This window comes from Heptranchias perlo, chromosome 7, assembly GCF_035084215.1.
Source record: "Heptranchias perlo isolate sHepPer1 chromosome 7, sHepPer1.hap1, whole genome shotgun sequence".
NCBI lineage: Eukaryota > Metazoa > Chordata > Chondrichthyes > Hexanchiformes > Hexanchidae > Heptranchias > Heptranchias perlo.
In genome coordinates, this window is record NC_090331.1 from 57623096 (window position 1) to 57641094 (window position 17999).

At 40.8% G+C, this 17999-nt stretch overlaps 1 protein-coding gene across 2 annotated transcripts in view; it reads right to left on the bottom strand.

The window, feature by feature from the left end:
• The window catches only part of cwc22 (CWC22 spliceosome associated protein homolog), a 99793-nt gene that overhangs the window by 19279 nt on the left and 62515 nt on the right, over nt 1-17999 (bottom strand). For both annotated transcript variants that reach the window (XM_067987660.1, XM_067987659.1), the window contains exon 15: nt 8344-8404. In XM_067987660.1, the coding sequence (XP_067843761.1) occupies nt 8344-8404 (61 nt within the window). The remainder of the gene's footprint in view (nt 1-8343; nt 8405-17999) is intronic.

The following is a 17999-nucleotide window of genomic DNA, read 5'->3' on the forward strand; positions in this document are numbered from 1 at the left end:
TCAGCACAAACAACTTTACACCTTTTAAACTCCCAAATCTAATCATCAGTGGAAATCTGCATGTAGGATAAACAGAGTATGGACCCAGCAAGTAGACGGAGGCTAATATGTTTACATTACATAAGAAACTGAAAATTAAAGAAAACTTACTTGTATTGAACTTGCCTCTCCACACTGACTCACCATTTTTCACAGCTTAGAAGCTTTGAGCAGCAGACAAAAAAGCAGCACCTCAACCAAGTGACACTTTCACACAAGGATGCTCTGATAAATTATTTCTGAATTTAACTTTAGGCCAAAATAAAAATTTAGGTTTAAAAATTACCCAATTTACATTTCAAACCAGATATGGTGGGTCGACAACTATCATGTGCAATTCCCTACTTCATGTCATGATAACGGGGGCTAAAACGACTGTTTACAGTGCACAGGTACATGCAGGCATATACACTTGCAATCTTTGTGCGTATAGTCCAGCTTATATTTCAATACTTCTACTGCAGTTTATAGTAGAAAATATGTCTGGATCTCTTGTAAACTCCCTGGAGCAGTGAAAATTAGCATTGTTCACTTCTCCAATTTCCCATGCTCTGGCGATGATACACTATGGGTGAGGGGAGGAATTCATGTAAAGTTCTGAGAAATTGGGATGCCCAATTTTGCAAAATTATCTCAAATTCAGCAGTGTTCCATCCCTTGGATTAAGGAGTTTGCTGAGAATGAAAAGGAAGGAGTATATCAGTGCACATGCAGGTGGGGGAGAAGCATGAACGACGATAGCATGTCCCAGGCCTTGTAAGCACCAGTGGGGATCAAAGAAGGCACCACTTGGAAGAAGTGTGCACAGTTTTAAATTTGCTGTTCACATCTCTGCTTACGTGAGAAACTTATACTGTATTTGACCTTACAGCACTGTTGTCAGCAGCTCAGACAACAATGCTGCAAGGTAAATAAGGTGGAACTACCGCCTTGAAGGAGCGAAGGCTCACCTTAATGTTGAGTAGTAATATGAATAGCCAGCATTTTTGCTGGATATGGTGGCCATAGTGCTTAGCCTGCCTGTAGATACCAGTAATATAATTTTCCCCTTGCTGACCAGCACGTGATCTCTTTCAAGATCCAATGGTCAAAATTCTAAACTGAAAGATAGATTACTCTGGACATCAACATCTCAGGATCCAACTCAGTAAAGTAGTACTCCTTCAGTCCCAAGTGAGGTGGAGAAGTGAGAGCAGGAAATCACAAATTATGGGGTAAAAGGCCACACTCAGAAGGCACAATACATCTTACAAAGCACAATGGGTCACATTTTAAAAGGGAGGTTTGAAGGTCCAGCCATTCTTATTTGTACATTGTACAATGGATTGCTATTTTGCTCAGCACATTTCAAGTTGCAGAACAAAGAAAAGATGCCATGCACCAACAATAGGATATTTCCCATAGCAGGCATAATTTTATATAATTGGAATATGAATGATTCATAATTGTGCATGACAGATATAGTTCCTTACTACTGAGGAAGCAGTTTAACAGATCAGTAAATATGCAACACATACTGTATTTTAAAATGCGATCTTCTGATGACTCACGATATAGACACAAATATTTTGTATAAATTGCTTCACTATTCAGTTCAATTGGTTAGAAGGATAATTTCTGGACTAGTTCCTATATCAAATGAAGCAAATTTTAAAATTCAACACTTTACAATTGCTTGTTAGATTTGAATTAGAAATCTGAGAAAATCCTTCAGTCTTTCGTGACTGAATTTGCATCATCTGCAAACATTATTAAAAAAACATATTTAAGAGAGAACAATTTTATTAATACATCTAAAGCTGAAAAATAACTTCCAGGCTGTCAAGAGTTGATGGATTTACTCGTTTGTGATCTGTTAAGCTCCTTAAACAATGAGGATTGCATCATACTACAATCCACCATTATGACACAATCTCAGTGACAAGCAGGCCCTTTTTTGGAGGAGGGTGGTTAAGTAAAACTAAGAGGTTGGAGAATAAATCAGCATGGGAATTTTTTTTTTAAACAATAAAAAATTGTGAAATTCAAACATAAATGAGAGCCACAATATAGTCACAATTGAAAACTCACGAATAAATAGAACAATATCATCATGGTCTTTCAAAAGCAGAATATGCATAGTTTTGGAATATTCAGACTATTCTGCCTGAGGATTTAAATTTAATATTCAGCAAATTCAGGATAACTGCAGATTCAAATAAATATATTCTTACATTTTCTCTTGAATGTGGCACAGCCTGAAATTTTGCATGCCTTATAGCGAATGTTAAATTCTGGAACTAATCATTTTTTTCCCAGCCATATATTTAGTTTAGAACTCAAGTGAACCACACAGCTATCACAATCTATGTGTAGGGTTTCAGAGCCAGTGTAAAAACCATGCTGATCTGCTCTTTATGACAGCAGTTTATAGAATAAAGAGAATACTATAAATGAAGCAAAAAAATATTGCAGATGCAGGAAATCCGAAACAAAAGACAGAAAATGCTGGTAATATTCAGCAAGTCAGGCTGCATCTGTAAAGAAAAGAAAAATGTTGATGTTTCAAGCAAAATCCTTCATCAGAACTTCACTCCAGTTCTGACGAGGGTCTATACCTAAAATGTCAACCTTATCCTTTCTTTACAGGTGCTACTCGACTTGCTGAGTGTTTCCATACTTAAAATGAGTGTGCTGCAGATTTTCCAACTGTAAAATGCTCATTTAGTATGAACAGATGATTTCTTAAAATAACAAACTCAAGGTTGTATGAGTGTGTCTTTAACAGCAGCAAAATATGTACGGCTAGCAGTGCAACAAGCAAAATACTGTTTTCTCAACCTGCAGCCACTGTACTAGAAATAACAGCCATCAAAATTCAGCATCAGGTTTGACTGAAGCAATCAACTTTGGTGAAAAATGGCTGGAAGAAGATTGGTGAGCATGCACTGGCTGTGAAATTCATTTCATGTATTGCAAACTTACAAATGTGCAATTGTTTGAAAGTTGTGATTGCAAACAAAAAAATACTTTACTGCAGTTTATTTTCAGTATCTACAAAATCACCTTTTCAGAAGGGTCTCAGCGCCACCTCGGTTACTTAACTGTTACAAAATTAAATTTGCTGACCACATCAATGCTGCATCTCCCTGCACAGCAAGCATGCATTCTGTTGAACCAGTACTCAGTGCTATAAATACCGAGTTACAAAGTTTCCACAGCCATCATAAACAGGACTTCTGTTTCTGGTGTATTATTTTCCCCTCCATGAAAAAAAATGAAGTCAAAATTAAGTGAAATCAAATACAAACAAATGTGCTTCTTGGGGTCAAAAAACAGCAAAATGTAATCGCAAAACTTCAGGTTTAATTGGGAAATCACAGCAAGTAAAAAAATAAAAATGTAATCAACTGAATGTCCAAGGGGGAATTTCCTTTGCAAAGCACAGAAGTGTGCCTTAAGTCACCCGACTCATTTATAGCAGGGCTGTCTCATAATTTTGTTCTGCTGCATTTATGTCATGTGTTTTATTGGATTTAACCTAACCCTGGAATTTGTTTTCTGAGGGCGATTATCAGGTTAAGTCTTCAATGCTGTTCGACTCTGAGCTGAGCTTCAGACCCCGGAGGCTCTCCATCACAAAGACTGCTTACTTAAACATCCATCCCAACTTCTATTCCTCTCCCAGTCAAACCCTCACACATGTCATTTGTCACCTCCAGACTAGACTATCCCAAAACTCTCCTTGCAGGATTCCCATCCTCCACCCTCCTTGAACTCCAATTTGACCAAAACTCTGTTGCGTGCATCTTGTGCTGTGCTAGGCCTAGCTTGCTCATCAATCAATGATTCCCATCAGCTCTCTGTCTTCCAACATCTCAACTTAAAAATCCTTATCCTCACCTTACCTCCCTCCGTGGCCTCACTTGACCCTATCTCTGCAATCGTATCCAGCAGCACACAAACGCACCCCGCCCCCCCCAACCCCTCCAAAATTCTCCATTCCTCTGGCTCTGGTGTTGTGTGCATTCTCCCTCTCTTTGTCCCAATATTGGTCAAAGCACCTTCAGTCATCTGGGTGCGATACTCTGGAATTCCCTCCGCCTCTCTCTCCTCCTTCAAAATCCACCTTTTGGACCCAGCTTTTCATCAACCCTCCTAATCTCATTTCTCAGCTCGGCGCCCGTTTGCCACACTGATATCTGTGAAGTGTCTTGGGACTTGAAAAAAAAAATCTTTTAAAGGCACTATACAAATGCAAGGTGTTGTTGAAAAATGAGAAAGCATAACTACAAAATGACAATGTCTTTGCATTACCTAAATGAAAGATGTAACTCAAGCCCATTTAAAATCAAGAGACTAAACTGCAGTTGCATATTTTTCCACGACAGCTACAATCCACTCACTTCTGAAGGCAAGTGAACTTTGATAAAATTGGTATTGTATATTTATGTGCACTGTAACTGAAATATTGTACATTTATTTCTTTTGATGGGAACCAACGACAGAAAGGGATAATTCACAGAATATTACAGACCCGAGTTCTTTCAAAATATCAGTATGACAGAGTGTGTGTCTGGCTAACGCAGCAATTTTACCAACACCTAAAACATCAATATTTCTGTTGTAAAAATGACAAACTGTGAGCACCTTTTAGATCTTATCCATTTTGGAGCTGCATTGAGGACACAATAGTCATGCTTTCTCTTCCTTTCTCTCTCTCTTTGCCTCCCCTTCCCACTGCACACACAAATGACCCAGTTTTCCTACAATAGTTGTACTGGTAAAGAAATAATAGGCCGTCATCTCTGTTATTGTTAGTTTGGCTTAAACTATCACAGGAACCAAAACTATATTTCTGTACACGCTAAGTTGAAACCCAAACACCATATATATATATTGCAGACCTGGATGGAATAAAAAATTCTGTACAGGCAGAGCTGTTCCATAATACAATCCCTGCAGACAAACTAAAAAAAAAGCATAGGTCAGTGACTGGAGCAGAAATGATGAATGGCAACAGCATTTTGCCAAAAATATACATGTCTCCAAAAAATGGATTCCACTTCCAGTTTGAATTTTTTTTTAAAGCTATGCGAATCTGAAAACATATTTTCAAAACCTTTTAATGCATATCAAGCTAATTTCCTTTGTTCCACATTTATTGGAACGATTGTTATGTGAGGATGCCATGTAATGTATTCCATGCAATGCTGTGTTCAGATAAAACACTCAAAATCAATGAAATTTTTCTTTAGAACACCAACTTGCATTTATATAGCGCCTTTAACGTAGTAAAACGTCCCACGACGTTTCACAGGAGCATTATCAAACAAAATTTGACATCGAGCCACAGAAGGTGATATTAGGAAAGGTGACCAAAAGTTTGGTCAAACAGGTAGGTTTTAAGGAGTGTCTTAAAGGAGAGAGATGTGGAAAGGTTTTGAGAGGAAATTTCAGAGCTTAGGGCCTAGGCAGCTGAAGGCACGACAGTCAACGGTAGCACGCTGAAAACCGGAAACGTGCAAGAACCCAGAATTGGAGGAGTGCAGAGATCTCGGACAGTTGTAGATCTGGAGGAGGTTACTGAAATAGGGAGGGGCAAGGCCATGGAGGGATTTGAAAACCAGGACGAGAATTTTAAAATCGAGGCGCTGCCAGACCAGGAGCCAATCTTGGTCAGCAAGCACAGCGGTGATAGGTGAACGGGACTTTGTGCGAGTTAGGATACAGGCAGCAGAGTTTTGGATGAGCTCAAGTTTACGGAGCGTGCAAGGTGGAAGGCCGGCCAGGAGAGCATTGCAACAGTCAAATCTAGAGGTAACAAAGGCATGGATGAGGGTTGCAGCAGCAGATGGGCTGAGATAGGGGCGGAGACGGGCAATGTTACGGACGTGGAAGTAGGGGGTCTTGGTGATGGAGAGGAAATGGGGTCAGAAGCTCAGCTCAGGTTCAAATAGGACGCCAAGTTGCAAACGGTCTGGTTCAGCCTCAAACAGTAGCCAGGAAGAGAGATGGAGTCGGTGGCTCAGGAATGAAGTTTGTGGCGGGATCCGAAAACAATTGCTTTAGTCTTTCCAATATTTAATTGGATGAAATTTCCATCACAGATACAATCACACCGCTCAAAAATGTTTTTTTTTCGGATGACCAGCATCCAAATGGATTCCTATCCCTCTGTATGCATAATGAGGCAAAGAAATCGTGCCATGCAGTAACTGAACAATATCACCGGCAAAGTATAAAGACAGATATAATTGGAAATACCTATCTGATATGGTGTAGTGGTAGCAGTTCTATATTGCTGATAGGAGATTGTTGGACAGTAGTAGATAAGATCTTGAGTTATACAGCACAAGTAATAGAACACAAATCACAGGATGTGATACTGAGCTTATATATAGCATTGATTCTTCCTCACCTAGAGTACTGTGTGCAGCTCTGATTGCCATATTACAGCAGGGACATCATGGTGCTGGAAAAGGTAAGGGAGCAAAAGGCTAAACATCTGGGTGTTGAGTTTCTGCTTTGAGCGTAATCGGGCGCAAATTGCACCCGCAAATTGCGCCAGTGAGATTACAGTTCAAGTTTGCACTCAAATGTATTTGCATAATCACAAATGTAAAATCTTCCATGAACCAGCACAATCTGGCGGATTAACAGAGCTTATTTTCTTTGCAATAAAAAATGTTCATTCATGTATTTAAGAGTGGTAACCTAATGCAGTTTTATTAAAACAGCTGAAAATGGGTTGATCACAAAAAAATAAGCATTTTTAATAAGAGTGTCTAGTCCTGCACCTGTGAGTAACTTGATTTTAAATCACTGAAAATGACTTAAAAAAACTATACTGAACCATTTACTACTTTCATTGGTGTACACTAGTCAGTTTCTTAGTAAATTAAATATTTAATATGTAAAAACATTTAAAACATGCCTACTAGTGCCTGTGCACCTAAGAAAATGAGCTTAATTTTAAGACCCTCCTCAAACGGGCACAATCGGTGGAAACTCGCCACCCTTGTTATTTCGAGTGGGGGATGTGGCCAGTTATGTGGGCGGGGCTGGCTTCAGCGTAATGATTTTTGAACCAGCGCAAAAGATCGCGGAAATAGACGTAATCCACGCCCAGCATAAATAGAAATTCCTAATCTTTTGCCCTGGTTCAGCCGGATTGCGCTGATAAAACCAGTGCAATCTAGCAGAAATGATATCCCGATGTCTGGCATCAAAGCTACAAACAGAGACTACAGAAGATGAGTTTTTTTTACACTAGAGAAGACGAAGAGGGTCTTATTAAGGGATTCACGATCCTTAAGGGTATCGACAAGTTTAACAGCCTCTAGAATGAGTACATGGAATGAAGCTCAGGAGAGGGGTGGTGAATGGAATAAAGTCCAGGGAGGCAATCGAGGCCGATATCATAAGTAGTTTTACGAGAGCGCTGGACAAGCATTTGCTGAGAAAAATTAATTGGAGATATATAGATACTTAACTGTGTAACCCATTTTTGAACTCTGGGGTTGGCCAGGTGGACTAAAATGCTCTTTCCAGCCCATGCCTATGTTGTGATTATAGAGTTCATTTATTAATTGTCAAACAAATGGGAGGGACTGTTACAACAAGTGCGTGCAGAAAGAAAATATCCCATTCTGGTTGACCTCCATCTCAAGAGGAGAAAATCTGTGCAATATCTGAAGTAGAACAGTAGAAAAAAAATCATAAATAAAAGTTTTTTAAAAAAGTAAGCAGGGAAAGTGAAATGTCAAATTTGCAATGGACCAAGTACACAAAATCCATACAAGATAAACATGGATAAAGAGGGTCATTCAACACATCTTCGCTTATCCATTAGAAAAGCCCTATTGTTCCCCAACAGAGCATCCAATTGTTTAAATGACCAACAAATGTGGCCAACTTTGATTCCAAGTTGTTGATGCACATTAGAAGCAATAGGGGTCTCAACACCAATCACTGGGGCACACCATTTCATACGCTGACCATGCCCCGTCGTGACATAACTCTTCTCACTGGAATCTTCTGGTTTCTACCCGTCAGCCAATTTCTTGTTCCTTCCCAAAATTTATCCCTACTTTCCCACCTGTATTGTATCTTCACATTTTTCCCTGCCACGAGGCTACACATGCCTTGGCATTATCATTGTATTTGCCAAAGTCAGTAGCATTACAGTGCTCCAATAGGAGTTGGTAGTGGAGCAGTTTAGATCAGTCACGACCCTTATGGGTGCCAACAACATTCAATAGTCTATTTCCAGCTGTATGAACATTCTGCAGACAACCTGAACATACGTAAATTAACACTCACGGTTTGACTTTCAGGAAATTCCATCTTCAATAATTTATGAGCACATTCTTCAAAGTCCAAACTGTAGAAATACAACAAGGACATTAAATGTCATTAACAAAAGCTCCAAAATATGATCTGACTACACCTTCCACTCAAATTGCAATTACTCCAAAAAAAAAACTAATCAAGCAGCAGGTAACCAGGTAAAATCAAAATGAGTAATGTTGTATTGGACAATATAAACTGGGAATAAATTAAGCACATAATACTCTTAATTACATTTCTGTATTCAATATTTCACAAGCCTCGAGTACCAAAATGCTTAAAAATTTTGCAACATTTTCAAGTACTCGTAACCCAATTGCAAACAAAAAAGTTTCAATTTTTTTTACTGCCACAAGAGGCGGCCATTTGGCCCTACATGCCTGTGCCAGTTCTGTGAAAGCTATCCAATTAGTTCCACTCCCCTGCTCTTTCCTCATAGTCCTGTAAATTTTTACACTTGAAGTATTTATCCAATTGCCTTTTGAAAGTTATTACTGAATCTGCAGATCACTGTGTAAAATATTTTTTCCTCATGTCGCCTCTGGTTCTTTTGCCAATTCCCTTAAATCTGTGTCCTCTGGTTACTGACCCTTCTGCCACTGGAAACAGTTTCTCCTTATTTACTCCATCAAAACCCTTCATGATTTTGAACACCTCTATCAAATTTCCCCTTAACCTTCTCTGTTCTAAGCAGAACCACCCCAGATTCTCCAGTCTTTCCACATAACTGGAGTCTTTGATCCCTGGTACCAGTCTAGTAAATTTCCTCTGCACCCCCTCTAAGGTCTTGACAAAGTGTGGTGCCCAGAATTAGGCACTGAGGGCTAATCAGTGTTTTATTGCAGGTTCGCATTACTTCGTCGCTTTTGTACGCTATGCCCGTTAATAAAGCCAAGGATCCCATATGCCTTTTTAACAGCCGTCTCAACTTGTCCTGCCACCTTCAAAGACTTCTTATGTACACTCCCAGGTCTCTCTGTTCCTGCGCCCCCTTTAAAATGGTACCATTTAGTTTATATTTCCTCTCCTTATTCTTCCTGCCAAAAGGAATCACTTCACACTTCTCTGCGTTAAATTCCATCTGCCATTTCACCAGTCTGTCTATGTCCTCCTGAAATCTGTTACTATCCTCCTCATTCTTAACTACATTTCCGAGTTCCGTGTCATCTGCAAAATTTGAAATTATGTCCTGCATACCTAAGTCCAGGCCATTAATACATACCAATAAGAGCAGTGGTCCCAAAACCAACCCCGAGGAGACACCACTGCACAATTCCCTCCAGTCTGAAAAACAACCGTTCACCACCATTCTCTGCTTTCTGTCCCTTAGCCAATTTCATATCCACACTGCCACTGTCCCTTTAATCCCATAGGCTTTAATTTTGCTTACAAGTCTATTATGTGGTATTTCATCAAATGCCTTTTGAAAGTCCATAGACACATCAAGCGCACTACCCTCACTTCATCAAAGACCTTTAGTCAAACACGATTTGCCTTTAACAAATCCTACACTATTTTCCTTCCTCAACTTTAATGTTTTGTCATCTGCCCTTTTGCTTTAAAAAGCCTCTGTCCCCAACCCCTCTTTTCACTTTCGCCATCCAAAACAGTTTTTTGTATATGTGGCTACAGTGTGTGCGTGTGTGTGCGCGCGCTAGATATAAAAAACATATTACATGCACAGTATACGTGGGTTGTACGCAACTAAGGATCGAACCTTTGGATCTTCAATTCATACTACGGTGCCTGTTTTGCTTATGTTGCCAGAGTTTTTGAAGTTACCCTATCTGGGTGAGGTGGAGCATGCTCCAGACCCTTGGTGTATAAGCTGTGTGAGGAATATCAACATGCAAACTGGTCACTGGCACTGTATCAAGAAAAGGGACCCCTTTCTCCTGAAATAGCCTCGAAGTCTGTGATTTTGTTAGACTGGGCTGTTTTCCCCAAGTATCTCACTCCACAGTGAGCAGCTGGAAAAGTCATCCTGCTGCCTCCTCAACTGGATGCAACACTGAACTGCAATTAAGTGAAAATCCAAGTATGGCCATATTAATAAGTGCTCCATTTCAGAATAATTAATTGTATGAAGCATTTTGCAGATTTTTATGATAATGTCCGAGATAAATGCAAGTACTGTTTTTTTTTTGGTGCTGAGGTTCACTATGGGGAAGTCCAGGAGGCAGTAGTCTAGATCTAGTGTAGAAATGCATAAAGAGATACTTGACCATATTAATGTAGAAATGCATAAACAGTTACTTGACCATAGTAAAGAAGAAATGCATGATGGATATTTGACCATGTTAACTCTTTGGCTCACATAATGGGGTAGCTACAGCGCACACACACAGAAAGACACAATTGTGTAATTACGTTTAAGCCTTGGTATGTTGATAATTAAGTTGGCTGAGCAGGTGCTTAGTACCGTCTGGCCCCCCTAGCAGATAAGGGTATTGCTGACTATAAAATATAAATGAGAATACAGTTTCTTGAGAGGCCATGTGGCCTTGAGACTGACTTCAGTCCTACTGATAACCAGCTCAAGAATGTAGGGAGGATAAGTGTGCTCAGGCCTATGAGGCCTACGTGCCAATATAGGAATGAGCTATGGACGTCCAGAGGGGGCAGGCTCACTACTTGATTGACCAACTACCTGAACCAATAAAGAATGTACATGTACGCCCATATTCTATGACAGGTGGGCATTACTAATTAAACTGTATAAATGTGAACTGTTTCTTTTGATCAGTGAAGAGGTTGTTCTGACCATTGTTCAGAATACTCTTCCCTTGTATACAAGTTTCTTTTAATAAATTCTTACTTGTCTGAAAATAAGTGTTTGGAGTTAATGCATTGTATATAATAGGTAATTAAGTTTTTGACACTAGTTCCGTACTGCGCAAAGTAACTTTTTGCCAGCAATGCTGTATCACTGAAGATGTGAAGGATTGTGGCCTCCGCACAGCGGGCTTGTTTAAAAAAAAATTGTTCTCTTAATGTGGGCGCCACTGGCGAGGCGACATTTACTGCCCATCCCTGCTTACCCTGAGGACATCAAGAGTCAACCATGGACTGGAGTCACATGTAGGTCAGACCGGGTGGCACGTTACCCTCCCTGAAAGGCATTAGTGAACCAGTTGGGTTTTTATATTGCCTTTGAAATATATTTCAAATGATCAGATTTTACTGATTTTAATTTCCCAACTTGCCCTGATGGGATTTGAACTCAAAACCTCTGGATTGCTAGCATTCTGCTGCGACTAAGGTTTCACATACACAAATAAGCATGGTCATATGTCCAAGGTTAATCTTAAACTGCCTTTTAATTTATTGCAGATTGCGATCATATGTGCAGATTCACGAGTGGATTTCCATTCGCTGTCAGTGTCCTGAGGAAGACAGGGTTCCCACTTCTGATAATCTAAAGACCCATGTATAGCTGTCAGGAGTATATTGTTATACTATATTATGTTATATTATCAAAGATCAAACAGCATCGTTATATAAGCTCGCACATCAAGTAATATCTGAGGAACCGTAACTCAGCACAAGTTAGAGAATCCCAGATAGAAGAGGAGAAACTTTGAAGGGCATAACTAGTTAAATTCTAATTCCACACATTATTCAGAATGTGGCCTCAGCGATACAAGGTTCAACCACCGATTAGATTTGTATCAAATATCCTTGATATACATTCCAATACCCAATAATAAAAATGTCACAGCTTAAAGCATTCAATTTCATTAAGTAGTATTTGTTATCAAAGCAATGGAAACAGACAGAAATAAGGTAATTTTACTTTGGAGCAAACCAGTTTGTTAATTTGATTTGGCCACTTATGTAAGGTGTAAACATCTTCTTGCATTAAACAATTTAAAGATGGAAAATAATAGTAAATTCTGAAGTATTTTGGGTTAAAAAAATTATATATATATTTTTTTTAAATCTATAGGGAATTGGTGTAGAGACTGCAATAGAACAGTTCTTGAGAAAGTCTAGGTGGTGAAGTAAAACTCTTCAGTTAGATAACTAGTAAAAGGGATTGCTTTTGAAGAAAGGAATGGCAAAATACTAACAAGTGCCATAATGTAACTACCTAAGGGGCCTCTTTATTCATGTTTATGTTTCCTAACTTGGTAATAATTAGAACTCCAAGCTGAACAGCTCATCTTATAATAAATAAATCACTGAGACACAAAGACAGGTACAAATCGATTGGGAGCTGGTAATTTATATTTCTGCAGAATAAATTGTGTGTCTGAATCTTTGTATAAACTTTCTGATTAGTTTAATGTTATTATTGTGGAAAAGCTCAATAGTAGAAAAAAATCTCTCGGCTTTTCTAATTGGCTCAAATGGTACATTAGAAAAAAGGTGACATTTTTTAAACTATGAGTGATCTCTTGTGGCAATGCCCATAGCAAGTCAAAAGCACCTTAAAAGGTAGTAATCTCCGGATTATTCCTGGTGCCATGCGCTAGTGAGTACAGAAATAGGAGGATAGTGCAGATGAATGTGTGGCTGGAGAGATGGTGCAGGATAGAGGGCTTCAGATTCATGGGGCATTGGGACCAATTATGGGGGAAGTGGGACCTGTACAGGCTGGAGGGGTTGCACCTCAATAGAGCTGGGACCAATGTCCTCGTGGAGAGGTTCACTAGTGCTGTGGGGGAGGGTTTAAACTAATTTGGCAGGGGGGTGGGCACCAGGATGTAGCATTGGAAAGGAGGAACAAGGTGCACAAAGGATTGGGAGACACAAATAGTACTAGAGTAATTGTATGGTATTAGGTGGGATCAGAATACGAGAGAATACAAGAAGGTCTACAACAGGTTTAGAGTACATATGTATAAAGGCACGAAGCGCGGTAAATAAGGTTGGTGAGCTGCAGGTGCAAATAGCCACATGGGAATATGATGTAGTGGCAATAACGGAGACCTGGCTCAAAAAAAAGGGCAAGATTGGGCACTAAATATTCTGGGATACAAGGTGTTCAGGAAAGATAGGGAAGGAATGAAAGCAGGGGGGTAGCAGAATTGATTAAGGAGAATATTACAGTGCTGGAGAGAGAGGATGTCCTGGAGGGGTCATGAAAGAATCTATTTGGTTATAGTTAAGAAACAAGAGGTGCCATTACACTCCTGGGTGCAATCTACGGAAAGGATAAAAAGGAACAAATTTGAGGGAAATTATAAAGAGGTGCAAGAACCATAGATTACTAATAATGGGGGACTTCAATTATCCTAATATAGACTGGGATAGTAAGAGTGTACAGGGCAGAGAGGCAGGAGAATTTCTGAAGTGTGTTCAGGAGAACTTTCTTGATCAGAACGTTTCTGGCCCATCAAGGAAGGAGGCATTGCTGTATCTGGTTCTGGAGAATGAGGTGGGTCAAGTGGAGCAAGTGTCAGTAGGGGAACATTTAGGGAACAGTGATCATAGCATCGTAAGGTTTAGATTAGCAATGGAAAAGGACAAGGAGCAATCTAGAGTAAAAATACTTAATTGGAGGAGGGCCAATTTCAGTGGGTTGAGAACAGATGTGGCCCGGGGCAAATTGGAATCAAAGATTGGCAGGTAAAACTGTAACCAAACAATCACAGAATCATGGAAAGGTTACAGCACGGAAGGAGGCTATTCGGCCCATCAAGTCCGTGCCAGCTGTATGCAAGAGCAATCCAGCTAGTCCCACTCCCCCGCCCTATCCCCATGGCCCTGCAAATTTTTTCCTTTCAAGTACTTATCCAGTTCCCTTTTGAAGGCCATGATTGAATCTGCCTCCACCACCCCCTCGGGCAGTGCATTCCAGATCAAAACCACTCGCTGTGTAAAAAGTTTTTCCTCATGTCACCTTTGGTTCTTTTGACAATCACCTTAAATCTATGTCCTCTGGTTCTTGGCCCTTCTGCCAATGGGAACAGTTTTTTTTATTCGTTCATGGGATGTGGGCGTCACTGGCGAGGCCAGCATTTATTGCCCATCCCTAATTGTCCTTGAGAAGGTGGTGATGAGCCGCCTTCTTGAACCGCTGCAGTCCATCTGGTGAAGGTTCTCCCACAGTGCTGTTAGGAAGGGAGTTCCAGGATTTTGACCCAGCGACGATAAAGGAACAGCGATATATTTCCAAGTCAGGATGGTGTGTGACTTGGAGGGGAACGTGCAGGTGGTGTTGTTCCCATGTGCCTGTTGCTCTTGTCCTTCTAGATGGTAGAGGTCGCAGGTTTGGGAGGTGCTGTCGAAGAAGCCTTGGCGAGTTGCTGCAGTGCATCCTGTGGATGGTACACACTGCAGCCATTCTGTGCCGGTGGTGAAGGGAGTGAATGTTTGGGGTGGTGGATGGGGTGCCAATCAAGCGGGCTGCTTTGTCCTGGATGGTGTCGAGCTTCTTGAGTGTTGTTGGAGCTGCACTCATCCAGGCAAGTGGAGAGTATTCCATCACACTCCTGACTTGTGCCTTGTAGATAGCGGAAAGGCTTTGGGGAGTCAGGAGGTGAGACACTCGCCGCAGAATACCCAGCCTCTGACCTGCTCTTGTAGCCACAGTATTTATATGGCTGGTCCAGTTAAGTTTCTGGTCAATGGTGACCCCCAGGATGTTGATGGTGGGGGATTCGGCGATGGTAATGCCGTTGAATGTAAAGGGGAGGTGGTTAGACACTCTCTTGTTGGAGACTGTCATTGCCTGGCACTTGTCTGGCGCGAATATTACTTGCCACTTATGAGCCCAAGCCTGGAGGTTGTCCAGGTCTTGCTGCATGCGGGCTCGGACTGCTTCATTATTTGAGGGGTTTCTCTCTATCTATTGTGTCTAGACCCTTCATAATTTTGAATACCTCTGTCAAATCTCCTCTCAACCTTCCCTGTTCCAAGCCCCAGCTTCTCCAGTCTCTCCACGTAACTAAAGTCCCTCGTCCCTGGAATCATTCTTGTAAATCTCTTCTGCACCCTCTGAGACCTTCACATCTTTCCTAAAGTGCAGTACTCAGAACTGGACACAATGCTCCAGCTGTGGTCAAACCAGTGTTTTATAAAGGTGCATCGTGACTTCCTTGCTTTTGTACGGTACAGTACGGTTACCACATAAACCGCTGATTGCATCAGTAACTCAAGAACGAACCACTCTACCCAGCATTCTAGCTCATTTTCACTGGAGAAGTATGGGGGACGTTAATCTTCATATAGACCGGGTAAATCAAATTGGCAAAGGTTGTCTGGAGGACAAGTTCATGGAATGCAGTCGAGACAGTTTCCGAATACACCCTGATGATTCTTCACTGCTTTAATATCCTTCCTATAAATGTACACAACACTTCAATTGCAGCCGGATTAAGTTCTTCTGCAAGTTCAACATTTGCATTCTGCCTTCACAAACAAAACCAAGAATCCCATTGCCTTTTTGGCCATGCCTATTGTGCTGCCACCTGTAATGACCTGTGTATCTGCACATCAAGGTCCCTCTGCCTACATTTAGAACCTTACCATTTAAGATGTTTCCCTGCATTTACTTCCAAAATATATTACTGCATATTTTTCTACACTGAACTGAATCAATAGCTTAAGTTCAAGACCTGGCATTGACACATGCATAATGGGCCAAATGACCTTCGGTACTGTAATTTCTATCATTCCAAGTGAAACTAATGAAGTAATAGCATTAGGGGTGAAAGCCAAAGGACAGGACAACTCACTGAGAGGGAATTTAACACAGATATGCAGAGATCATATCATTAGTGCTGTATATTGTTTTTTTCTTGAAATAATTTCTTGGATTATCACTTGCTCCTTCTTGAATTTCTTCGGAATCTGCCTTGACCCCGAAGACTAGTTTAGAGTAAAGTCCACCTATCATTTTGGAAACTACAAAACACCAGAAGCAGAAACCTGCTCCTGGCTGATAGAATCATAGAAACTTACAGCACAGGAGAACATTCGGTCCATCGTGTCTGTGCCAGCTCTTCGAAAGAGCTGTCCAATTGGTCCCACTCCCCTGCTCTTTCCCCATAGCCCTGCAATTCATTTCCTTTTCAAGTATTTATCATCTATTGAATCTGCTTCCACCACCCTTTCAGGCAATGCCATTCCAGATCATAACAACTCGCTGTGTAAAAAAAATTCTCCTTATCTCCCCTCTTGTTCTTTTGCCAATTACCTTAAATCTGTGTCCTCTGATTACTGACCCACCTGCCAGTGGAAACAGTTTCTCCTTATCTACTCCATCAAAACCCTTCATAATTTTGAAAAGTATTAAATCTCTAAGGAGAATAATCCCAGCTTCTCTATTCTGTCCACATAATTGAAGTCCCTCATCACAGCAAACTCTTTCCATCACCCCAATGGTAGGCATTTTGTCCATTTCAGCAGACAAAAGCTGCTACTGTGAAAGAGCCCTTTACATGGTCCCATTTGATCACCCAGCAGAATCTGAGAGATGTGCTTACAAAACAGAGAGATTAACCCTTTCTGACAGATGCAAATATTCTAGATACTGTCATGGTTCCCCATATAATTGCAAATTCCTGCAGTCAATCCACTACCATCTCAGATCCAGGTGAATTACTGATGTGGCCATAGACAGCAGTCCAGATCCACAGGAACTTTCTTGACCATAGCCTGGCCATGGTGATTGCTCAGAAGCTAGGACAATTTAATGTACAACACCCAGGAGACTACAGGCAGAGCCATGACAAGACTTTAGCTGGAACATGCTTTGCTGTAGTCTGAGTGAGGGGATACATACGAACAGGAGTAGGCCATTTAGCCCCTCAAACCCGTTCCGCCATTCAGTGAGACCATGGCTGATCTGTGACCTAACTCCATATACCAGACATAGACAAAGGTATATTAAGAGATATGGGGCTAACAAAAAATCTATCAATCTCAGATTTAAAATAAACAATTGAGCTAGCATCAACTGCCATTTGTGGAAGAGAGTTCCAGACTTCTACCACCCTTTGCGTGTAGAAGTGTTTCCTAACTTCACTCCTGAAAGTCTTGGCTCTAAATTTTAAGGCTATGTCCCCTAGTCCTCGACTCCCCAACCAGCAGAAATAGGATAGATAGAGAGAAACTATCAGTTCCCCTTAATATCTTGAAAACTTCGATCAAATCACCCCTTAATCTTCTAAATTCCAGAGAATATAACCCTAGTTTGAGTAATCGCGCCATGTAATTTAACCCTTGGAGTCCAGGTATCATTCTAGTAAATCTACACTGCACTCCCTCCGAGGCCAATATATCCTTCCAAAGGTGCAGTGCCCAGAACTGAACACAGCACTCCAGGTGTGGTCTAACCAGGGCTTCCTATAGCTGTAGCACAACGTCTACCCCCTTGTATTCTAGTCCTCTAGATACAACGGCCAACATTCCAAAAGCCTTTTTGATTATTTTCTGTACCTGTCCATGACATTTTCATGATCTATGTACATGGACCCCTAAGTCTCTTTGGACCTCAACCGTTTCGAGCTTTTCACCATTTAAAAAGTACTCTGATCTATCCTTTTTGGGTCCAAAGTGGATGACCTCACACTTGCCTACACTGAAAACCATCTTCCACAGTTTTGCCCATTCACTTAACCAATTAATATATCTCTGATTTTTAGTTTCCATCTCCACTGCTTACAATGCTGGCTATC